Below are 21,934 nucleotides of genomic sequence, written 5' to 3'. Positions count from 1 at the left end.
TTTGATGCTTGGACAGATTTCTGACAGTGCAAGTACAGAAATCTAAGTTGCATTTACAGCCCGTGCTTGGCTGTGTTTTTTGGGAGTTGTGCATTTCATTCCCAGTAAGGGAATTCAGTTTTGTATCTGCTTCAATCTCTTTCTTAAATATGGCCCATCAAAATCAAAATGACTTCCAGTTCGGTGGTCTTTCACAGAAAGACAAGTTGGATGGTACCAACTACTCCCTCCCTCTGGAGTTTCATGGTACGCAATATTCTAATTTCTCGCAATTTATGGGATTATGTCAATGGGGATGAGATCCGACCAGCAGATATTGCACCTGCTACCCGTCCCCAGCAAGGAGGTGGAAGAGGTCGTGCACAGGGTGCAGCTGCAGGACAAGTTGTTGGTGCAGCTACAGTCACTACTCCAGAGCAGAAGAGATGGGATTCACGGGATGCCTTAGCTTTGTCATGCATCTCTCTTTCAGTGAAAAGATTTATCATTCCGCATATCCGGTCGTGTAAGACCTCCAGGGCAGCGTGGGATATTTTGGAAAGCATGTATGCAGCTCGGAATGATGCGAGGGTATCTTTCTTGAAAAGAGAGTTGAGTAATACACATATGGAAGAGGGTGACTCCATGTCAGTCCACCTCACAAAGCTACAGGATCTCAGAGAGCAATTGTTAAACATAGATGAAATTATTCCTGATTCAGAGATGATTACAACCACTCTGAATTCTCTTCCCGAGTCTTATCTCAGCTTTCATACCTCGCTGAACTTATCATTGAGGGGGGGTGCAAATCCTCTCACTTTTCATGAGTTGATAGGACTTCTGCTTCAGGAAGAGCAGACCAGGAAAAATTTGGCTTCACGTGCAGGTGAACAAGCCATGCTCTCAAAATTTAAATCAAAAACAAAGGGACAAGCAAAGACATCAGTAAATCAGCCTTCCAGTGGGTCAGAACAGCCTTCACAAAAGGCTAAAAATGATGCAAGTAAGCCCAAGAAGAAGGGTTTTTGTCACTACTGCAAAAAGCTAGGTCATCACATAGCAGAATGCAGGAAAAGGCTTGCAAAAGAAAAGAAAAACAGCTCAGGTATGGCTGTTTCAGATTCAGCTCCTCATGCATCTGACAGTGGGGATGCTGCAGCCAACTTTGTTGGGCAGGATTATGCCTTTTTATCTTGCATTTCAGATTCTAGGTTGGCTGTTCCAGATGCTCGGGCACATGAGAACGTTGCAGATATTTTCACCAAAGCACTACCACGTGAAAAGTTTGAGGCATTTCGCAGTGCCCTGAACTTATATCCGTTTGGTGATTGATCAGCCTTGTACATGACATTGGCACTGCAGGGGGGTGTTAGAATTATAGATATAATTCAGCAGTGACCAATGTAATATAATAAGCTAGTTAGGGGCACTTTTCCCTCTTTAAGAGGTTTTTCCCCCTAACCGCAGTTAGCTCACTAACTATGGTTGGTGACTACTAAGGTTTTGTCACTAGGACAAAACCTTATCTCTCATTCATTGAGTTGTACTCTTCACACTCTTCTATTGCAACTCAGCTTTCAGCTTCCAAGCTTCCAGCTCTCACTCTCTCTTGCTCTCTCTCACTCACCATTCTCTCACACAAAGCACTCGAGCTGTCAGTGTAGACAATAGTGGAGGACGTCTGGCGAATACCAAGATCTATAAGTAACTGTCGAAGCCAAACACACTCTACTGTAGCGGTGAAAGCTGCCCTGTACTCAGCCTCACAACTAGATGTGGCAACTGTTTCCTGCCCAGTCACTATCCGTGTAAGCATGCATGGTAAGTGAACCCTGATCACCATAGAAGAGGGCTAAATCTTGAGTGCCTCTGAGATATCTGAAGACTCTCTTCACTGCCTGCCAATGCTGTGAACTAGGCATGTGCATAAATTTGCTCAGCTGAGATACTGCATATTGCAAGTCAGGTCCACTGTGACATAAATAAAGAAGGCATCCAACAGCCTGCTGATAAAGAGTGATATCACATGGTGGGCTCCCATCATGAGCTGAGAATTTGAAGCCAGGGTCCACTGGAGTAGAAATTGGCTTGCAATCCTCAAACTGAAAACGATCAAGGAGCTGTCCAATATACTTGGACTGAGACATCATGATACCCCCCTCAACATGAGCAAACTGAATGCCCAAATAATAGTGAAGCTGTCCCATGTCTGACATTTCAAAAACCTGCTGCAAATCACCCTTGAAAGCTGCAATTTGCTGAGTATCTGGGCCCGTGATGAGCATATCATCCACATATAAAATCAGCACTAAAAAATCAAATCCACTCCCACGGACATAAAGAATGGGTTCTGTGGGACTATTCTGAAAACCAAGGGATAGTAAGCGTGCATGAACCATAGAGGGCTTTTCTAAGCCGGCATACCTTATTTTCAGAATTAACCACCTCAAAGCCAGGAGGTTGTGAGACATAGACTTCTTCCTGCAGATCCCCATGAAGAAAAGCAGTTTTGATGTCAAGCTAGTAGTAGTAATCCTGGAAGTGGGAGCAAATGTCTCCTTAAAGTCAATGCCTTCTTGTTGGGCATACCCTTTTGCAACAAGACGGGCTTTGTATAGATCTATGCTGCCATCAGATTTCCTTTTTAATTTGTAGACCCACCGGGTTCCAATGGCATGCTTGCCAAGAGGGAGACCTACTAATTCCCATGTGTCATTTTTTAGCAATGGAATGTAACTCAGCTTGCATCCATCCACTCTTTGCTGTCAAAAGCATCTTCATGGCATAGAGGCTCTTCATTGCAAGCTGTAGCAAGGAGTGCAAACTCAAGAAAGTGACCATGCTGTCTATTCCCTGATCTTGTCCGGGCAGCAAAAGGCTGATCTTGTTTGCTGTCCCTCAATGTATCAAGAAGCCATCTGGGAACTTGCCTTTGCTGTCTATTGACAGCTCTTTCTTCAATGACTGCATCATGAATAGTGGGATCATTTTGCGCCAGAAGAGAAACCTGCAAATCAGCATGAGGTAGTGGCTGATTATTACTTGGTGGAGGGCCTGCAGGAGGCTCATGTTGCTGGTCAAAGTCCTCTTCTGAGGATGGCAGAGGTAACCAAGATTCAAAAGCATCAAACATGTCAACATCTGGCTTAGCTTTGCAGTCCACAAGAGGAGAAGCTGAATGTTCAGCAAAGATTACATCTCTACTGACAATAATCTTCCCAGTATTTGGTTGATATAACCGATACCCTCTGCTCTCCTGGCTGTAACCAATAAATATGCATTTGATTGCCTTGTCATCAAGCTTATGTCTCAGCTGAGATGGTACATGAACATATGCAAGAGACCCAAAAACTCTCATGTGTGAAAGTGAAGGCTTCCTACCTTTCCATGCTTCATAAGGTGTAACAGTCTTCAATGCCCATGTAGGTGATCTATTCAGCACATAGTTGGCACACATCACTGCATCAAGCCAAAATTTATTGGGCAAAGACTTGGCCTTAAGCATGCCTCTGGCCATCTCCATTGTGGACCTGTTTTTCCTTTCAGAAACAGGATTCTGCTGAGGAGTGTAAGGAGTAGTGCATGAGTGAATAATGCCCCGTGAAGACAGAAATGCATCAAACTCCTTAGACATATACTCTCCCTCCCTATCTGTGTTGAGGGTGACAAGCTTGCATGTTGATTCATTCTCAACCATATTCAGCCACCTCTGAAAGCATAAGAAAACTTCAGATTTGGCTTTTAAAGGATATACCAAGCAATATCTTGTGAAATCATCAGTGAGAGTCATGAAATATTTGTACCCTCCAATGGCATTTGTCCTCATTGGGCCACAAACATCACTATGCACTAGCTGCAATTTCCTTTGTGAGAGTTTTGGACAATTCTTTTGAAAGTACATCAATGCATCTTACCCAAAAGACAACCCTCACACACATGTTTTGAAACTGTGTGAGTTTGAGGTACATCATTTGCCATCTGCTGTGAATGTAGCTTTGCAAGAGCTCTATAATTAAGATGGCCCATTCTCTCATGCCAAAAATGAGTTTCAGCAAGCTATGAATCTGAAATAGCCAATGCTTCAATAGAAAGTGCAGCTGAGTGATGATCAAGGTGATAAAGCCCCTTTTGCAAAGTGCCAGTGAGAACTATGGCATTGTCATCACGAAGATCATAAACTAGGCATCTGTAGCCATCAAAAATAACTCTGAAACCTGAAGTGGCAATTGCTGAAATTGAAATCAAGTTGACTTGAATTCCAAGCCCAAAAAGAACATTTGTCAGAGTAACAGGATGGCTGAAATGGATGTGAGCTGCACATCTCCAATTCCTTTTACAGCATATGAAGCATTATTAGCACATGTGACAGTCCCCCCTCGAGGTGCATCAGCTAAAGAATGAAACAACTGTCTGCAAGATGTGACATGTTTGGAAGCACCACTATCAAAGTACCAGGACTGAGCATCATTAGCAGTAAAGAATGCATCAGCTTTGGAGGGATCAAATGATCAATGGACAGCCCATGCCCAATCATCCTGAAGAGCATGTGCATGTGAAGCATCTTCTGGCTCATGGGATTCAATAGCATGAGAGGCATTAACTATCAATCCTGCTTTCTTTTTCTCCGAAGCAATGCGCTTCCTGCATTCTGAAATGTCATGTCCAGGCAATCGACAATAGTTGCATCTTTTCTTCTTTGACTTATCTGCTGTATTTTTAGATGCATGGGAGGAATTGCAGCTGCTATGCGCAGATTTTGGCTTGCCCATAGGCTTGGAAGCCTTGCCTCTTCCTGTGAAGCAAATGCATGATCAGGAATAATGGCTTGTCTATTAGCTCTACTTTGCTCTTCCTGCAAAAGCAAAGTAACTAGCTGATCAAAAGAATAGTGGTCTGGATTACCCATGGCCACTAATCGAAGGGTTGTAGCAAACCCTTGATATGTATCTGGCAATCCATTCAATGTGGTACTGACAAGCTGAGAATTTGGCACCACCTCATCAATATTGGCAAGTTGTTCCATGAGGTCCTTGACCTTTGCCAGGTATGCATCCATAGAGTCACCTTCATTCATACTGACTTCCTGCAATTGCCTTCTTAAATATGCAACACGTGCCTCATTGGGAATCTGATAAAGAGAAGCCAATTTGTCCCAAGCATCCTTTTCTGTCATGCAAGATCGGATGTGTGGAATAATGATTCACTTGCATGATAAAGCAATACAGGAATGTGCATTTGCATCTCTTGCATCCCATCTTGACTGTTCTTGAGTTGGAAGAGCAGCAACAGGAGTGCTAGAGGAAGAGGCATCAGTAGGAGTACCCCCTGCACTGGGACCAACAGTAGAGGCAACACTGTAGCATTGGCTGGCCTCAGATCAGCCCCAGAAACAATATTCCACAAATGCTTTGCAACAAGAATATGTTTCATGAGATAAGACCACATCGGATAGTTGGTGCCATCCAACTTATCATCTTCACGAAGAACTCCAAATAAATCCTAATTGTTCCCAGCCATAGCAAATGTGATACCCTAAAAGAAACCTGAAAACCCAAAAGCCTCAAGGCTATCACTGCAAAAAGCTGGCTGTCCAAAAATGACAGCAAATATCTGCAAATTTCCGACCCTAATCAAAGGGCAAATGTAGATCTGACCCAAATGTGACTGTGGTAGGCAATGTTCACTACAAAAACAGCAAATCTGGCAAAAGCCCCAAATTTATTGAGGGCAAATGCAGAAAGCCCCAAATTTTGCTGAAATTTTTGCAAATGTGACCCAATGTATGCAAATCTAACTCAAAGTCTTGCAGAAAAGACTCGATGTCTGAAAATCTGACTCAGTGTCCTGCAAATGTGACTCAAAGTTCTCCAATCTGTCCCAATGTATTGCAAACAACAAGAGATTGCAGACCAAATCCCAAAGCCCCAATGTTCTTGCAAGAAATTGAAACCAAAGAAGGTGAAATGAACTGAAAGCCCCAAAAAATACCAATGTCCTGAATGTGACCTTGTACGTGCAACACCTGTATGGAGATCTCGAAAGAAGTACTAGCTGTACGGACAGCTCAAGTACAATGTATAGCGACTGTACGGATCAAGTACACCGTACGATGTACGGTGTACGACTGTATGGCCGTACGTTATACGAAGATCTGAAGTTCTGCAGTTGTACGAAGGCTCCCACGTGCAGATACAGAAGATGTACGTATTGCAGTACCACGATCAGTACGGACATTACGGCAATGCAGGTACTGATCTATACGGCGGCGCACGGTGGCTCTAGTACGAAACGGACACGTACGACGCAGGTACGTAATAAGTACTGTGTATTGATTAGATACGACGTACAACGCAGGTGCAACGTACGAAACGCAGGTAAATCTGGCTAGAGGTACAATCATCGTACCATACGACTGTACGGATGAAGGTACGACTGTACGGGTGAAGGGCAGTGAAGCTGAAGAGAGCTGATGTGAGTCCAGGTGTAGGAGAAGACGAGTCAAGCCTGGCTTTGATACCACTGTAGGATCGAATGAAAGAGAGAGAGTGCAGGTAGCAAAGCGTCGCACAAGTCTTAGCCATCACGTCAAACTTGGATAATAGGAAAAAGAGAAGTACAAGGTACAAGTACCTAGACCTAGGACTAAGTGTCCTAGGTGTCACATAGGACTAAGTGTCCTATGTGGCCTAAAAGACACTAATACTACAAGTGCCTTTATTTATGCCTACAAGGCACATACCATGGCCTATAGGACATCACTAGAACCACCAAAAGATGGCCTACAGTCCTGCCGAGCAAATGGACGAGATGCCTTCTTTTCCTACACCAGACGCATTGGCAGGATGCTTTAGATGGACTCTTCGAGGTGGACCACCTCGAGGGAGCAGCGTTGGGTGACTCAGAGAGTGCCCCAGGACGTCCGTTCCAGATTTTGGACACAGTTATGGTCCAGTTTGCGACCGAGGAAGATATCCTACTACTTCTGGCTGGCCGCCCACAGAGGCTTGCCCATCGGACCGTGGTTGGAGCACATGCCAGTGGAGGGGCAGTGCCATTGTTGCTCTGGTGGTTTCCTAGAGACGATTCCGCATTGCCTTTGAAGCTGTCGCAGCGAGGATCTGAATGGGAGCCCTCAGGATCATGACCCGTATGCAGAGTCTTCAGAGGGAGTACACCTATGGGATGGTGGCCTGGTTGACTGAGTAGGGCACATGTTCCAGATTGATGAGATCTCCCCAACCTAATGGATACAAGGTCAAAGCATTCATAGGATAGCGCTCCATGAGGCAGTCCCTCCTGATAGCCTAACCCCCCTTTCTCCTCCGGAGGACGGCGTTTGGTAGATAGTATCACTGCGTGGAACATTTGGGTGGCTCAATGCAGTCTCGTGATGGGTGAGCATCCGGTTCCACCCTTGGCTACCATGGTCGCCATCTAGCAGGATATCATCTAGACTCTACGCTCCACTTAGGGGCATGGGACTCCAGGCTCTAGAGCGACTATTGAGAGGCGTGCTCGATTCTGCAAGGCTTGGCCTGCAGGAGTTTTCTACATCTTCACTCCGCAAGGGATTCGCTGGTTGTATAGTCCCCCACTTGGCTGTTAGCCCCAGTACCAGAGATCCCCTAGGCAGTGAGCTGGGTTTCTCTAAAACATGCTGGTTTTTCTTTCAACCTTTTCCGGTTTTTTCCATACTCATAGGTGCAGCCTTAGCACGTCTCTTGGTCATAGCTCTGCGTCTAACCAAGGCTATAGTGACCCTTGTCGGTCGGGCTCCGACTCTAAACAGGGAGGGGATATCCCCAAGTGTGATCTATGTGTCAACCCTCTGTCTGAGCTGTCGGGTCACTGGCACAGGGTCACGACAGTCATGTCGAGGCCTCGTCTCATGGGGGTCCGTGTGATCTGGCTGAAAAAACTCCGTCATAGAGCTCTAAGAGAGATCAACCAAGGAAGAAGTCTATTCCTGCCTCCGTGCTCTGAGTACCTCATGAATGAAACTTGCCAATACTTCAGCCCATACCATGGAGGGGGGTTTGTAGGACATCTTCTCCTACTCATATTGATGCCCTCTGGGCCCTAGTATGTGCCATGTAGGTTTAGTTATTGGCACTTAGGTCACCTAGTACTTTTAGTGTCTTATGACACCTAGTACTAGTGGTACCACTAGGACACTAGGTCCTAGGGTTCTCTTTTATAGTACTTTACTTTCATTTTCATTCTAGTTGATGTGACGGCTTCCACTCCTTGCTTCACTCTTTGCATCCTTTTGCTTCCGTGAGCCTCCTTCCGTGAGCCTACATCCGTGAGCGCGAAATGGAGATGACACACTTCGCACCGGAGCAAGTCCGCTTCAACCAGAAGTAGAGCCGCATCATACTTGACGATATGACACCTTATGAAGCCTACTGGCAAGAAACCTATCATTTCACACTCGTTTTTGGTTCCAATTCTTTGTACATGTTCATAAGGATGAAAAAAAGAAACTGGATTCCAGGAGCTGGAGATGTACATTTGTCAGGTATAGCTAAGAGTTAAAAGACTACCGTCTCTTCGACCCACATAAGAAACAAATTGTCTTCAAGAGGATGGAGAATGAAGAAGAGTTAGAGGAATCACAAACAGAGCAAGAAGCAGTAAAACCACTGAAGAAGACACCAACAATGGAGAAGAAGCTTCCACGGTAGTAGTCTTGAGTATTGTCTTCAAGAAGACAGAGAATTGGTGGACAAAATTGCCAAGAGAAAGATGATAGGTAAAGTGGGTGTACAAGGCAAAGTTCAAATCCAATGGGAGTTTCAATAAAAACCAAGCCAAACTTGTGGTAAAGGGGTATGCTCAGACAGAGGGTGTCGACTTCGATGAGACCTTTGCTCCTACAACACAGATGGTGACCATGTGGACTGCTGTGGTCCATTTTCCAAATGGATGTGAAGTCTGCATTTCTGAATGGATACCTGGAGGTAAAGGTATGTGGATCAGCCACAGGATTTTCATGCTCCGTTCACAAGTTTGCAGATTGAAGAAAGCTCTATACAGACTGAAACAGGCCCCTAGAGCGTGATACTAGCACATTGATGACTTCTTCATCACAATTGGGTTGTCGAAGTCCATCAAATGCTAACCTGTATCTCTTCTCAAAGGGGAATAAAAGGTTAATTGTAATCTTTTACATTGATGACTTGATACTTATTGGTGGTCACAAGAAGATCTCGACCCACTACTTCCTCAAGATAGACGTCAAGCAGACGGAACACAAAATCTTCATCTCTTAGGAGAAGCATTGAAGTGAAATACTGAAGCAATTCCAAATGGAGGACTACAAGGAGGCAATGACACCGATGGAGGTTGGGCTGAAGCTGAGTGTTGAGGATACATCTCAGTTCGTAGATGCGCTTGTTTTATCTAACCAATACTTGGCCAGACATTTCTTTTGCCATTAGGGAAAATCACTATGAGGCAAGATTATGAGCGCTTACTAGCACTTATGGTATCACAGACCATGAGTGCTGAGACACTTGATGTTGGAAAGGTCACCTCCCCCACTGTAAGCCCCCAAATGAGGAGAGCGTGGGGGAGGGAGACCTAGGGCAGAAGATGCCCAGAGAAGAAAGAGAGAGAGGGGGCTGCCACATGGGCAGCACCTCACAAGAGAAGAAAGCTGCAAAGGACGCAACCTGTGGAAGGAGCAGAAGGCGGGGACAGCAAGCCCTAGATCTGACCTGGCAGGGCACGATGACATCAGCAGCGTACGGCTCTGCACGGAACTGGGAGAGGGCCTGGCAGAGGCGCAGTTATGGCAGCATGTGCAGAAGGAACTGTGGCTGTCAGTGGGCAGGAGGCAGGCCTTTTATAGGCTGGATACCTGCCTTGAATGGAGGGCCAAAAGACCCTGAAAGTGTGGGCCAAAAGCCCTGGGGGGTGTGCCCTTTTAGGGCTGGACCAGCCACAGTCTGGTCGGCCAGTCTGTAGCAGGCTGGTCGGTTTTTTACCAGCCCCCTTAGGGCCTATAAAAGGAGAGGCCCTGGGCCTCATTTCACATCACTTGGAGCAGCACAAGTACCAGCAGAAAGGAGCAGCAGGGAGCTTGCCTTAGGCCTCATCACTGAAGGTAAAGGGAGCACACAGGAGCTGCAGACTTAGCAAAGAGTGCTGCCCACCCAGGCTGGTGCAAAGACAGCAAGGTGGAAGGGATCTCGACGGAAAGTCTACAGAAGCTCGAGGTGGAGCACGCGGACTCAAGTCTAGAGATAGCCAGCAGATAGGAGAAGGACTTTGTGGTGAGATCAGAGGACCACACCATTGGTGGGACTCTGGATCTGTCTCTTTTGTATTGTGTCCATAGTTGTGGACGGAAATATATATTTTGGTGGTTTCTCTATCTGGTTGGTTCATTGTCTATTGATGAGTTTGCACACCTATTGTATGCACGTAAGTAAAGAAGTCTGTGATTCCACACCCACACCGCACACTGTGTGAGCTCCTGGGCATTACTATAAGTCTTCCGCTGCGTGTACCCTCTGTTGGGTATTTTCCAACACTTGAAGGGTACTAGCACTTATGGCATCACATACAGCACAGGTTTAGAGTTGGGTGGTCTCAATGGCACTTTTATTCTTGCATCAGAGTCCTGTAGGCTGAGTAAGAAACAGTCAACAGTCACCCATTATTCCGCAAAGACGGAGTACAAAGCTGCTTGTATTACAACATGTAAGATGTTGCGGTTAGGATGATTTCTAGAGGATATGGACGTGCTTCAGCAGGATGAAATGGTGATCTACTTGTTGTGTCACAATCAAAGTTGCATAGCCATTGCAAATAACCCCGTGTTCCATGAGCGACAAAGGTCCATTACCACTTCGTCCGGGAGCTCATCATCGACGAGATCGTGGAGCTAATGTATTATCCAACCACTCTCAATATTTCAGATGTTTCAGAAGGCACTTCCAAGAGACCAACTAGAGCACCTGATTCACTGGATGGTGATTGGCCCATAGTTATTGAGAGGTGGTGTTAGAAGTCACTAACCCACCTATGAGACCCCAAATGGGAGGACAAGGGGTCAGTAGACTAGTGAGCGGTTAAAATTACCAGGGTCAGCTATTGCGCACCTGTTGACGATAGATTGGGCAACTATGTGCACCTGGAGAGACTTCAGGAACAACCACGATAAAACTGGAATGGACTGTCCCAAAAAGAGGCAGTGGCAGGCCCTATTTATAGGCATGCATCTATCTGCAACAGGTCGGAGGTCAAGCCGGGAGCAAACCTGGTCAGTTTTGGTTGAGAGACCTGGCAACCCCAGTCTGTGAGAGGGGATGTTGCCATTATGAAGGAGGCAAACCAGCAGAACGAAAGGGATCTGAGAGAGGCTGCCATATGGGCAGACCTACAAGGAAGAGAGGGCTGCCACATAGGCAGCATGCAGGCTACCATGTGGGCAGCAGTAACAGGTTGCTACTATCCTTAGATGGGCAGCAGCAGGGCCCATAGATGGGGCAGGTACAAGGGCTGTAAACAGCCACAAGAGCAGCAGATGTATGCAAAGAGGACTGTACCTATTCATCCCCTTATGCTTTCCTACAAAAAAGAAGAATGCTAATGTTAATTTACATGCAAACATCCTGGAAACAACAAAGAAACTCGAGCAATAGAAACACTTACTTCATCACACACATACAACTTCGCTACAAGGTACTGTCCCGGAACATAGAAGGCGTCCTCGTCATCCAGGTACTCCTGCAGCATTGTTTGCCTATCCATGAACTTGACATGCAGGCTTTCTGACCCCTCCACGAGTGTATCAGCTCCTTGCCACAAGACACGAGTCACTCCCACCACAATCAGCACCGCATACCCCCACTGGTTCAAGGACCAGCCATGAATCCATATGGGGCTTTTGGCTCCAAAAACCCTGAGGTTGTATGCAGCTTGGTCCATGGCATAGGCGCCAGCCTGTGCCGGCCCGCCCTTGCCCTCAAGCCATAGCTGTAAACAGCATGCATATATTTATATGAAACCATAAAACATACCCAAAAAACAAGGGATTTCACTTCAAATATAGAGTAGTACCTTTCTGAGATCCGAGCCTTTTGGCTGGATTATCATAAACGTACGCAATGATGCTGGATCTTTGGGGGCAAGCTTATACTTTCTTGAATAAGCTTTATCATAGCCAGATAGAACAATATCAGCAACACCTGTGGAAGTTCATGCAAAATATTTTTCGCATCAGGGATAAGAAAAACCTTATTTTTCATTAAAAAATTTGCTTCACAATAATCTATTATGTCAATTTACGCGCACCTGTGCCCACAGGTCTCTCGTGGACGATTTGGATCCCTTCTTTGGAACTCGAGCTTCTGCTTTTGCTTTCATCGTCTTCTTCTTCTCCTCCTTTTTCTTCTTCTTCTCCTTCTTGTTCATCAGATGTGAGAAATATCTTCATGCCATCGTGATCATCCCCTGCATCTGTACCACCCTTCATATCCAAAAATAAAAAATGTTTCAATATTAACAAGGAATGACTATCTATTGGAGCCCTATACACATCATATAAAAAATTGACCGGAGAACAAATGTAGAAATTGAGAAATATCACAAAAACAACTTCAATACTAGATTGAGCTCTGTAGCTAAACTAGCCTACAACATGCTAATTTCTCAGACTAGGCTAGTAGAAATGACAATAGATGGTAGTGGATGGATAGGACAGCATGAGAACATTAGATTTCATGTGCAAAATCATCATATGTGCCTACTTTGAGAGAGGGATTTTTTAGAATATTGAGCACTACTTCGAAGTCTCATCTTTTTTTAATCCACAGACGTCAGGAGAGGCTAACTCCACTGTACTTGATCTTTTGAAATGCTCTGTGTTAGAGCATAAGACGCAATCCTTCTTCAAAAGGTCTGTCAGAGGGGCTGCCCTCTTGGCAAACTTGCGAATTAAGCGCCTGTAGAAAGAAGCAAGACCTAGAAATCCCCTCAACTGAGTAGGGTTGCGTGGCTGCGGCCAATCCTCAATGCATTTCACCTTTGTAGAATCCACTCGAATGCCATCCTTGCTCACAATGTGACCAAGATACTCAACCTCTTGTGCCATAAAAGTACATTTGCTGGCTTTAGCATAAAGCTGATGCAACCTCAAAATTTCTAGCACTTGCTTGACATGTCTCATGTGCTCCTGCTTATCCTTGCTGTAAATGAGGATATCATCAAAAAAATACCATCACATATTTGAAAAGGAGAGGCTGCAAAATCTTGTTCACGAGTGCCTGGAAGGTAGCTGGTGCATTGGTCAATCCAAAAGGCATCACCTTGAATTCATACAGTCCCCTCTCTGTGCGAAAGGTTGTCTTGTGCTCATCCCCAGCTTTCATTCTAATCTGATGATAGCCGAACCTCAAATCAATCTTAGTGAAAAACTAAGCACCCTTGAGTTCATCCAACAAGTCATCTATCCTGGGGATTGGAAACCTATTTTTGATGGTGACCTTATTCAAGTCTCTGTAGTCAATGCACATACGGTAAGAACCATCCTTCTTTTTCACTAGGAGTACAGGGGATGCAAAAGGAGAAGTGCTATGAGTAATGAAACTCTTATGAAGTAAGTCTCTCACTTGAGTTGCCACTTCTTTCCCTTCTACCTTAGAGAGTCGGTATGGGGCCTTATTGATTGGCTTACTGCCAGGGTCCAAGACTATGGCATGATCTACATCTCTTCTCGGAGGCAACTGTGATGGCAAATTAGCAAACACATCTGCAAACTCTGAGAGCAATCTCTGCATATCACAATCATCAACATAGGGAGTGCCACCCTCTTTAGTTACTAACGCATTTAATGCATATATGGCGCTGCCCCTCTTGAGCTCTCTAGCCAACTACCTTGCTGAAATGACCTGCAATTTAGAAGCTGCAATACCATGCATCATTTTTGCAGGTATGCATATGCAGGACTATGACCACACATGGTGGCGATACATGAGGGATTCACCTCAGAAACCAACCACTTGGAGGGGTTTCAAAGAATTGATAGTCACTACATTTGTATCTCCACTTGTATTGGATCAATACTTGGCTGAATTTTATGCCTTGTCACAGACCAGTACAGTCCAAGAGTACTTGCAGCGCTTTTGGAGGCTTTCCATGTTTGTGCAGGATGTATCTGAAAAGGGAAAGCTGTTGCGTTTCATCCATGGGTTAAATTCTTCTCTCGTTGCACATGTGAAGGCACACAACCCTCAAACAATTGAGAGAGCAGCTCAGCTTGCAGAAGTATTTGAGCCTAATATGCTGGCAAGCACAGAAATGCCATGGGCAGCTCTGATACCAATGTAGAAAAGGGGGTAGGGGCAGATTTAGAGAAAGGCGGATAGACTAGCAGAAGGGGAGAGAGATAGGGGAAGAAGGGACGAGAAGGGTAGGAGAGAGAGAATGAGGTAGAAAAGAGAGGGAGAGATTGAGAGGGAGTAGGGAAAGAGACAGAGAGTGAGTGAGCGTAGGCAGGAAGGAGGAAGGGAGAGTAGATAGGATTAGATGTCACATCAAAAAGTACCTAGTAGGGGGTGGATGGAGACTTATATAGTCGCTCCACATTTTCCACCTAAAGGGCCCCTAACTTGGCCTCTTTTTCCCCTTCATTACACATTCAATAAATTAAATGGCAGTAGAACTAACAACCAGCAACACTATTTTTAAAAAAATCAGCAAATACACAACTGGTAGATTGGGAGCTAAAGTGCCCTTACACCAAGATAAAGACACAGATTGGCCCCCTTGGCGCCCCTTTCGGTATTTCTTTAATAAAGTGAGAGGCTCTGAATTTTAGGTTACATAAAGGATAAATTCTTTCTTGCATCTGGGGGCATTCCACATACCCTGCATAGCCTCTGCTGTTCACCACTCTTACAAATCCTGGCAATAGTCTCCATCCCTAATCCAGGAATCTTTCACACAGCCCGGAACTATTACTAGTAACCACGCTTGGTTCCCCATAGCTATCACCAGGGCCCAATTAACCACCTATCTACTCCAAGCAGAAAAAGAAAGCATACACAAGCTTTCTCCACTATCCATAACTGCCACTATCTATAGTCTCTCATCCTATGGGCAGCACACATCCTGAAACATTTGTCTGTTTCGCATAAGCGAACTTGCATCTCGACATAGCAAACACTATGGCAGCCACACCCATACCGTCTCTCTCTGGGCCCCAGGAATACTACCCATCTCAAGCAAGGATTCTTGACCCCTCTCTATTCAGCCACGAAAACGTGTGCCATCTGCCTAGCAACCACTGCCTGTATGTACATTGACTCCTGGGGAAACCAAAGCACATTCTCTACTGAGTGTCCTCAAGCATAGAAAAAAAGAGAGCATCCATTTCAGTTCCAAAAAGGCTTTTAGGCAGCCTAGGATTATTGTTAGCAACCCATGCGAGGTCACAAAATCCTCCACAACTGACCCAAGTGTCGACTTTGCTCAAAGCAAAGATAAAGCATGGACACACAGCTAGCATCCATTGACAATGCTTTACACTCTAATAGGCCTCAGTATCCCAACGAATAACCCTGCTGGATTCTGCTGTCACTTCCAGTGACAATAGGCATCCAACACTTTTCCAAATGCTTACACGAGACTTAGATGTTACTAGCAACCCGTGCGGGGTCACACAACTCCTTTGATTTTCTCAAAAATGCCCACTAAGCCACTGGCATGCCCAAGCAATGGGTGAAAGCATAATCACAAAGTCCATATCCAAGAACACTTGATCACAAAGAAAGGCTTCCCACTGAAACAACTTCTACGCAACAAAAGCAACAGAATGCTTCACAAGTGTCTCTGAAATCAACATTAATTGCAACTATTCGAGCATATTCGTACGCACTCATCTGTTCAAGGGTATGTCAGTTGAGCTTATGGACCTGACAGCTCCACACACCCACAACTCCATACTGCCTTCCGTACGTTGGTCTTCCATACATCCTAGGCCGTACACAGACCACACACCGGTCTTCCCTACAGCCTCCCGTACACTGTCCGTACACATATCATACCCTGACAGTCCGTACCATACGGCAGGCTCAACAGCCCGCAATCCTATGACACTAGTTGCCACGCAGCCCTAGATGCTACTCATGAGATCGCACGATTTCTTCTCCTAGCCCTCACGACTATAGAGCTGACCTAGAAACCAACCAGCCTCTATTGGACCGTACGAAGGCACAAAGCCAGGTCTTGTGCGCTGCCTAGCTCCCACAACTCGAATTGTGTAGGCAATTAAGGCCTCTATGTTTTCTCTCCACCTTGCGAGCTTCACGTCTAATGCCTCTCTACGCAACAGATTGCCAACAGACGGGATCTCGCGCTAGCACTCAATTCTTGCGATCCAAAACTGCACCCAACAGCCTTCAGCTAGCCCCCCCATGATCTAACTAGGAGCTCCTCCGTTCATGTTACGTTCAGCCCCAGAGCTCACGCGATCGCCCTCTCCCATCAACCACCAAGTGCCTCTTTCCTTGACCAACACCTCCCCGTAGCAACCCTCCCATGCATGCACGTAACATGGTTGGGATTAGAAGGTGCCACGTGGCCCTTGGCCCCTCTTGGACCACTCTAAGAGTCCTCTACAGACTTCAATTCACCCCAAGGCACAATTGCTCATCCAACAACCCAAGGCCCTACCCGCTTTATTTCTCGGGGTCTAGGCCACAAACATGCATGCGCTAAAATTCACACCCTTGTGACATACCCCTCTCTTGAAACATGGCAAGCGACCTCGATTGCATCTAAAATACATGTGAAAGCATGTATTACAAACTGGCATAGCATATATGATTGTTCAGAGCCTAGGATAGCAATCCACATACACTATGTAGGATTTATTTTCGAGGATATGATCTCTAAATCCAATGATCCTCTCAGGCATATATTGAATATATCCCTCCTCTCCATGACAAGAAGCTCTTCCATCTGTGGGGCCCAAGTATTTCTCCAAAAGAGATATATGGAACACATTATGAATCCTGGAAGAAGGGAGCAGCTCCAACCTCTAGGCTGTTGGAAAGGTCACCTCCCCATCTGTAAGCCCCCATATGAGGAGAGCATGGGGGAGGGAGACCTAGGGCAGTACCCAACAGGAAAAGAGAGAAAGGGGCTGCCACATAGACAGCATCATGGCTGTCATGTGGGCAGCACATCTAGGACTGTTATTTGCAGGATAGAGGGCCAGGAAAGTACGGAAGGATGGCAGAATACAGAAGCCTGCTGTACGGCTGGCGTACGGAGCTCAAGCAGGAGCTTTAGAGCTGGAACAAGCCCGGAGCAGAAGCAAGACAGGCTGGGACAGATTGCGATGGATCTAGACAGGAGGCGCATTGTCTGCAGTAGATTTTGGGGAGGGCTGGACCCTGTATTTATAGGGCATCTGCCCTTGAAAGATGGGCCAAGGGCCCTTGTAATGAGTGCCCCAAAAGGGCAGCCCACAGTCCCATAAATGGGAAACTGTGGGGTCGGTTTTCTGTACAGACTGAGTCGGTTTCTGTAACAGACTGAGTCGGTTTTTTTGGTCAGCCCTTGAGGGCTATATAAGGAGGCCATTCAGGCCTCATTTCATCATCATCTGGAGCAGCAATTCCACCAGCAGAAGGAGCAGCAGCAGGGCTATCTTTGGGCCTACAGTCAGAAGGAGAAAGTAGTACCTTGTGCTGCAGACTTAGCTTGCAGGAAGCTGCCCACCTAGACTGGTTTCCAGACAGCAAGGTGGAGAAGATCATTCTAGACGGAAAGTCTACTCACGCTCGAGGTGGAGCACGCGGACTCTAGTCTAGAGATAGCCAGCAGATAGGAGAAGGACTTTTGTGGTAAGATCAGAGGACCACACCATTGGTGGGTCTCTGGATCTATCTCTTTTGTATTGTGTCCATAGTGGTGGACGGAAATATATTATTTGGTGGTTTCTCTATCTGATTGGTTCATTGTCTATTGATGAGTCTGCACACCTATTGTATGCACATAAGTAAAGAAGTCTGTGATTCCACACCCACACCGCACACTGTGTGAGCTCCTGGGCATTACTATAAGTCTTCCGCTACGTGTACCCTCTGTTGGGTATTTTCTAACATAGGCCACCTCACGAATTCTCTGCAACATCTTGTAGGATCCATAGTATTTGTGAGCCAGCCCCCTCTATCTAGACTTATGGATCCTCAGAAAGACAAAGTCTCCTTCTTCAAAAGCAAGCTGTCACGAGGGCGTGAGATTTTGGGCTTGCATGTGGGCAAAATCTTGGGAAATTATGTGGTCAAGGCCTTGGGGAATTTAGTGGCCACAAGCCCCTTGTAATTATTTGTGCAAGCCTTGGCATTAATTGTGAAAGCTTAAGAAAATAAAGTGCCAAGGGCCCTCTTGGTATTATTTGTTGGACCCTTGGAGTGGTCCAAAGAGGGGCCATGGGGAAAATTAGAACGTGGATGGTGATTCATAGTTGTTGGCGAGTTGTTGCGTGGGAGATGCATTCCTCAAGATGGTGAGCATGAGCTATTGGCTGGCGTCGCGAATCGTTGGCGGGACTTTGGTTGGCCTCAAAGGCTGGAGCTACATCGAATTATGGCTGTGAATGGTTGTTGGGTCACAGATGGCGTCCCTACTACGCTCTGCAAAGTTCGCGCAACACGAAACCTTTGCTGGTCAAGAGCTCGGTCACTAGGTTATGCACTACACAAGAAGAGAGTGACTTATATATGGGCTGGAAAAGAAATTGCAGCATTTGCATGCTAAAAGAAAAGCATCCTTCGGATCCAATGTTGACCTTACTAGATCTCCGAAAAGCTTTTGCACCGTTCTCATGCATTCAGAGGTGGCTGAATATGGTTGAGAATGAATCAGAATGCAAGCTTGTCACCCTCAACACAGATAGGGGGGGAGAGTATATGTCAAAGGAGTTTGATGCATTTTTGGCTTCACGGGGCATTGTTCACTCATGTGCTACTCCTTACACTCCTCAGCATAATCATGTTTCTAAAAGAAAGAACAAGTCCCCTATGGAGATGGCCAGATGCATGCTTAACGCCAAGTCCTTGCCGAATAAGTTTTGGCTTGATGCAGTGATGTGTGCCCACTATGTGCTGAATAGATCACCTACAAGGGCATTGAGGACTATTACACCTTATGAAGCATGGAAAGGCAAGAAGCCTTCACTTTCACAGATGAGAGTTTTTGGGTCTCTTGCATATGTCCATGTACCATCTCAGCTGAGACATAAGCTTGATGATAAGGCAATCAAATGCATATTTATTGATTACAGCCAGGAGAGCAGAGGGTATCGGTTGTACCAACCAAATACTGGGAAGATTATTGTTAGTAGAGATGAAATCTTTGCTGGACATTCAGATTCTCCTCTTGTGGACTGCAAAGCTAAGCCAGAAGTTGAAATGTTTGATGCCTTTGACTCCTAGTTACCTCTTCTTCTCTTAGGGGGGACTTTGACCAGCAACATAAGCCTCCTGCAGGCCCTCCAACATGCAATGATCAGCCAGCAACCCATGCTGATTTGCAGGTTCCTCTTCTAGCACAAAATGATCCCAATATTCATGATGTAGTGATTGAAGAAAGAGCTGTCAATAGACAGCAAAGGCAAGTTTCCAGATGGTTTCTTGACACATTGAGGGACAGCAAACAAGATCAACCTCTTGCTGCCCGGACAAGATCAGGGAATAGATAGATGCATGGTCACTTTCTTGAGTTTGCACTCCTTGCTACAGCCTGCAATGAAGAGCCTTTGTGCCACAAAGATGCTTTTGATAGCAAAGAGTGGATGGATGCAATGAGAGCTGAGTTACAATCCATTGCCAAAAATGACACATGCGAATTAGTAGATCTCCCCCCCGGCAAGCATGCCATTGGTACCCGGTGGGTCTACAAATTAAAAAGGAAATCTGATGGCAGCATAGATTGACACAAAGCCCGTCTTGTTGCAAAAGGGTATGCCCAACAACAAGGCATTGACTTTGAGGAGACCTTTGCTCCCAGTTCTAGGATTACTACTATCAGATGTGTCATTGCCATTGCAGCCCATTGTTGGAGATAAGTGCACACTAAGAGTACTATTTCCTAATCTACATTTGTCTAAGTCTAAGTCTAGTCTTTATGTCTTGAGTGTGTGCCATGTGGCACTTCTACAATTATCCCATAAGCACTCTTGCTTTATGTCTTGTACTTTGGCCCATATATTCAATGGGTCACATCATTGTAATCTATCAGTCTAGCTTGTGTCTTGTCTACACTCTTCTCAAGGTATTTCTAGTCTTTCAGTCTTGTTATTTCATTTCCAGTTTCTAGTTCTAGTTCTTGCTTCCATATTCCAACATGGTATCAGAGCTAGGTTGATCCCTCTTCTTCCTCTTCTCTCCCCTCAGTCTGCCTTTTCTCAGATCTCTCTCCCGCTGCAGATCTGCCCCTCTTCTCGGATTTCTCCCTCTTCACATTTCTTCCTCTTCCTGCCCCGTCATTGCGCTCCAGATCTGCGCTCCCTCTTCACATTTTCCCCTCTTTCTGCCCCGCCATTGCGCTCCAGATCTACGCGACAGATCTGTGTGTTTCTGCTCCAGATCTGCGCCAGATCTGCGCTCCAGATCTGCGCAGTTCAGCCACAGATCTGAGCGCCAGATCTGTGCAAACCTGCTGTCACTTCTGCACCCGCTCTGCGCTCCAGATCTGCGCAGTTCAGCCACAGATCTGAGCGCCAGATCTGTGCAAACCTGCTGTCACTTCTGCACCCGCTCCTGCTGTCGCGCCTGACAGATCAGCGCCGTCCGTACAGTCGTCCGTACTCCGCTGTCCGTACGCCACCCGTATTTCGTACGTCGTCCGTACTCCGCTGTCCGTACAGTCCGTACGACTGTACGGAATCCATACCTGCACAGGCCGACTTCTCCGTACCTGCACAGGCTGACTTCTCTAGCTCCATCTTCACGGAGATCTGCGTCCTTTTTGCACCTCTACCTCTGCCTGGGATTAAGGTACTGAGCTTTGCCTCTTTTAGTTTGCTGAACAGTCTCTCCTTTTTTTGCTGGTTCCTCCTGCTTCGATGGGCTGTCATATGCTATGGCCTTGACAAAGTGGTGAGAGAACCGGCTTCTTGGATCTCTTCCTCTCATTTATTTCTGCAATATTGTAAGGGAATAGACACTGCCCTTGCATTCTAGCAAGAGGTAAGACCTTCCCACATGGCATCTTCCTCTCATTCTCTCATATCTATCGACAAATTCAATGGGTCCAACTTTCATACTTGGCAGATCAAAATCAAGTGCCATCTTATGAAAGAAGGTCTTTGGGACATTGTTCACCGTGCTGCTCCCGAAGGTCCCTCTGAGCAAGTTGTCACTGCCAAGAACGACAAAGCCTATGCTATCATATTGCTCGGCCTTGGAGATGATTACATTCATCACATCTCCAACATACAGTCTGCTCCTCAAGCATGGATCACTTTGGATACCCTTTTTGGAGCCCGATCTAAAAACTCTAAGATTGCACTTATGATCTCATTCTTTGATCTACATATGCAAGAAGGATCTACTATAGCCTCTCATGTCAATTATCTTCGCAGTCTTATGGTTCAGCTTGCGTCAGTCAAGTCTCCCATCTCCGAAGATATTGCTATTACTGTGCTTCTCAAAAGCTTACCTGACTCCTATGCTACTCTTGTCACTACCTTCAAGTATCATAATAATCCTTCTCTTGAGGGTATCATCAACGCTCTCCAAGAGGAAGAAAGAACTCAACAACGAAAGGTAACTGACACTGCATTTTTAGCAAAGAAAGGAAGTTCTAAGGTAAGAAAGCCTTGCACCCATTGTGGCAAAACTAATCATATGGAGAAGGACTGTTTCAAGGCTCATCCATGCACCATTTGTGGCCGTGATAATCACCGGGAGAGGGACTGCTACTCCAAAAC

The 21,934-nt window shown here is 45.8% G+C and overlaps 1 protein-coding gene across 3 annotated transcripts in view; it reads right to left on the bottom strand.

Moving 5' to 3' along the window:
• Positions 1–21,934, bottom strand: part of LOC147881476 (uncharacterized) — a 64,258-nt gene that overhangs the window by 32,420 nt on the left and 9,904 nt on the right. For all 3 annotated transcript variants that reach the window (XR_015540472.1, XM_087369933.1, XM_087369931.1), the window contains exons 2-4: positions 12,286–12,460; positions 12,052–12,179; positions 11,644–11,967 (exon numbers count right to left, since the gene is read on the bottom strand). Coding sequence is in view for 2 of the 3 variants with exons in the window: in XM_087369933.1 (XP_087226059.1) it covers positions 11,644–11,967; positions 12,052–12,179; positions 12,286–12,460 (627 nt within the window). In the remaining variant the exon portion in view is untranslated. The remainder of the gene's footprint in view (positions 1–11,643; positions 11,968–12,051; positions 12,180–12,285; positions 12,461–21,934) is intronic.

The sequence above is a fragment of the Dipteris shenzhenensis genome, chromosome 31 (assembly GCF_047967505.1).
Source record: "Dipteris shenzhenensis isolate YYH24624 ecotype China chromosome 31, Dip_SZ_1.0, whole genome shotgun sequence".
In the NCBI taxonomy this organism is placed as follows: Eukaryota; Viridiplantae; Streptophyta; class Polypodiopsida; order Gleicheniales; family Dipteridaceae; genus Dipteris; species Dipteris shenzhenensis.
This window is presented reverse-complemented; position numbering and strand designations above follow the sequence as displayed.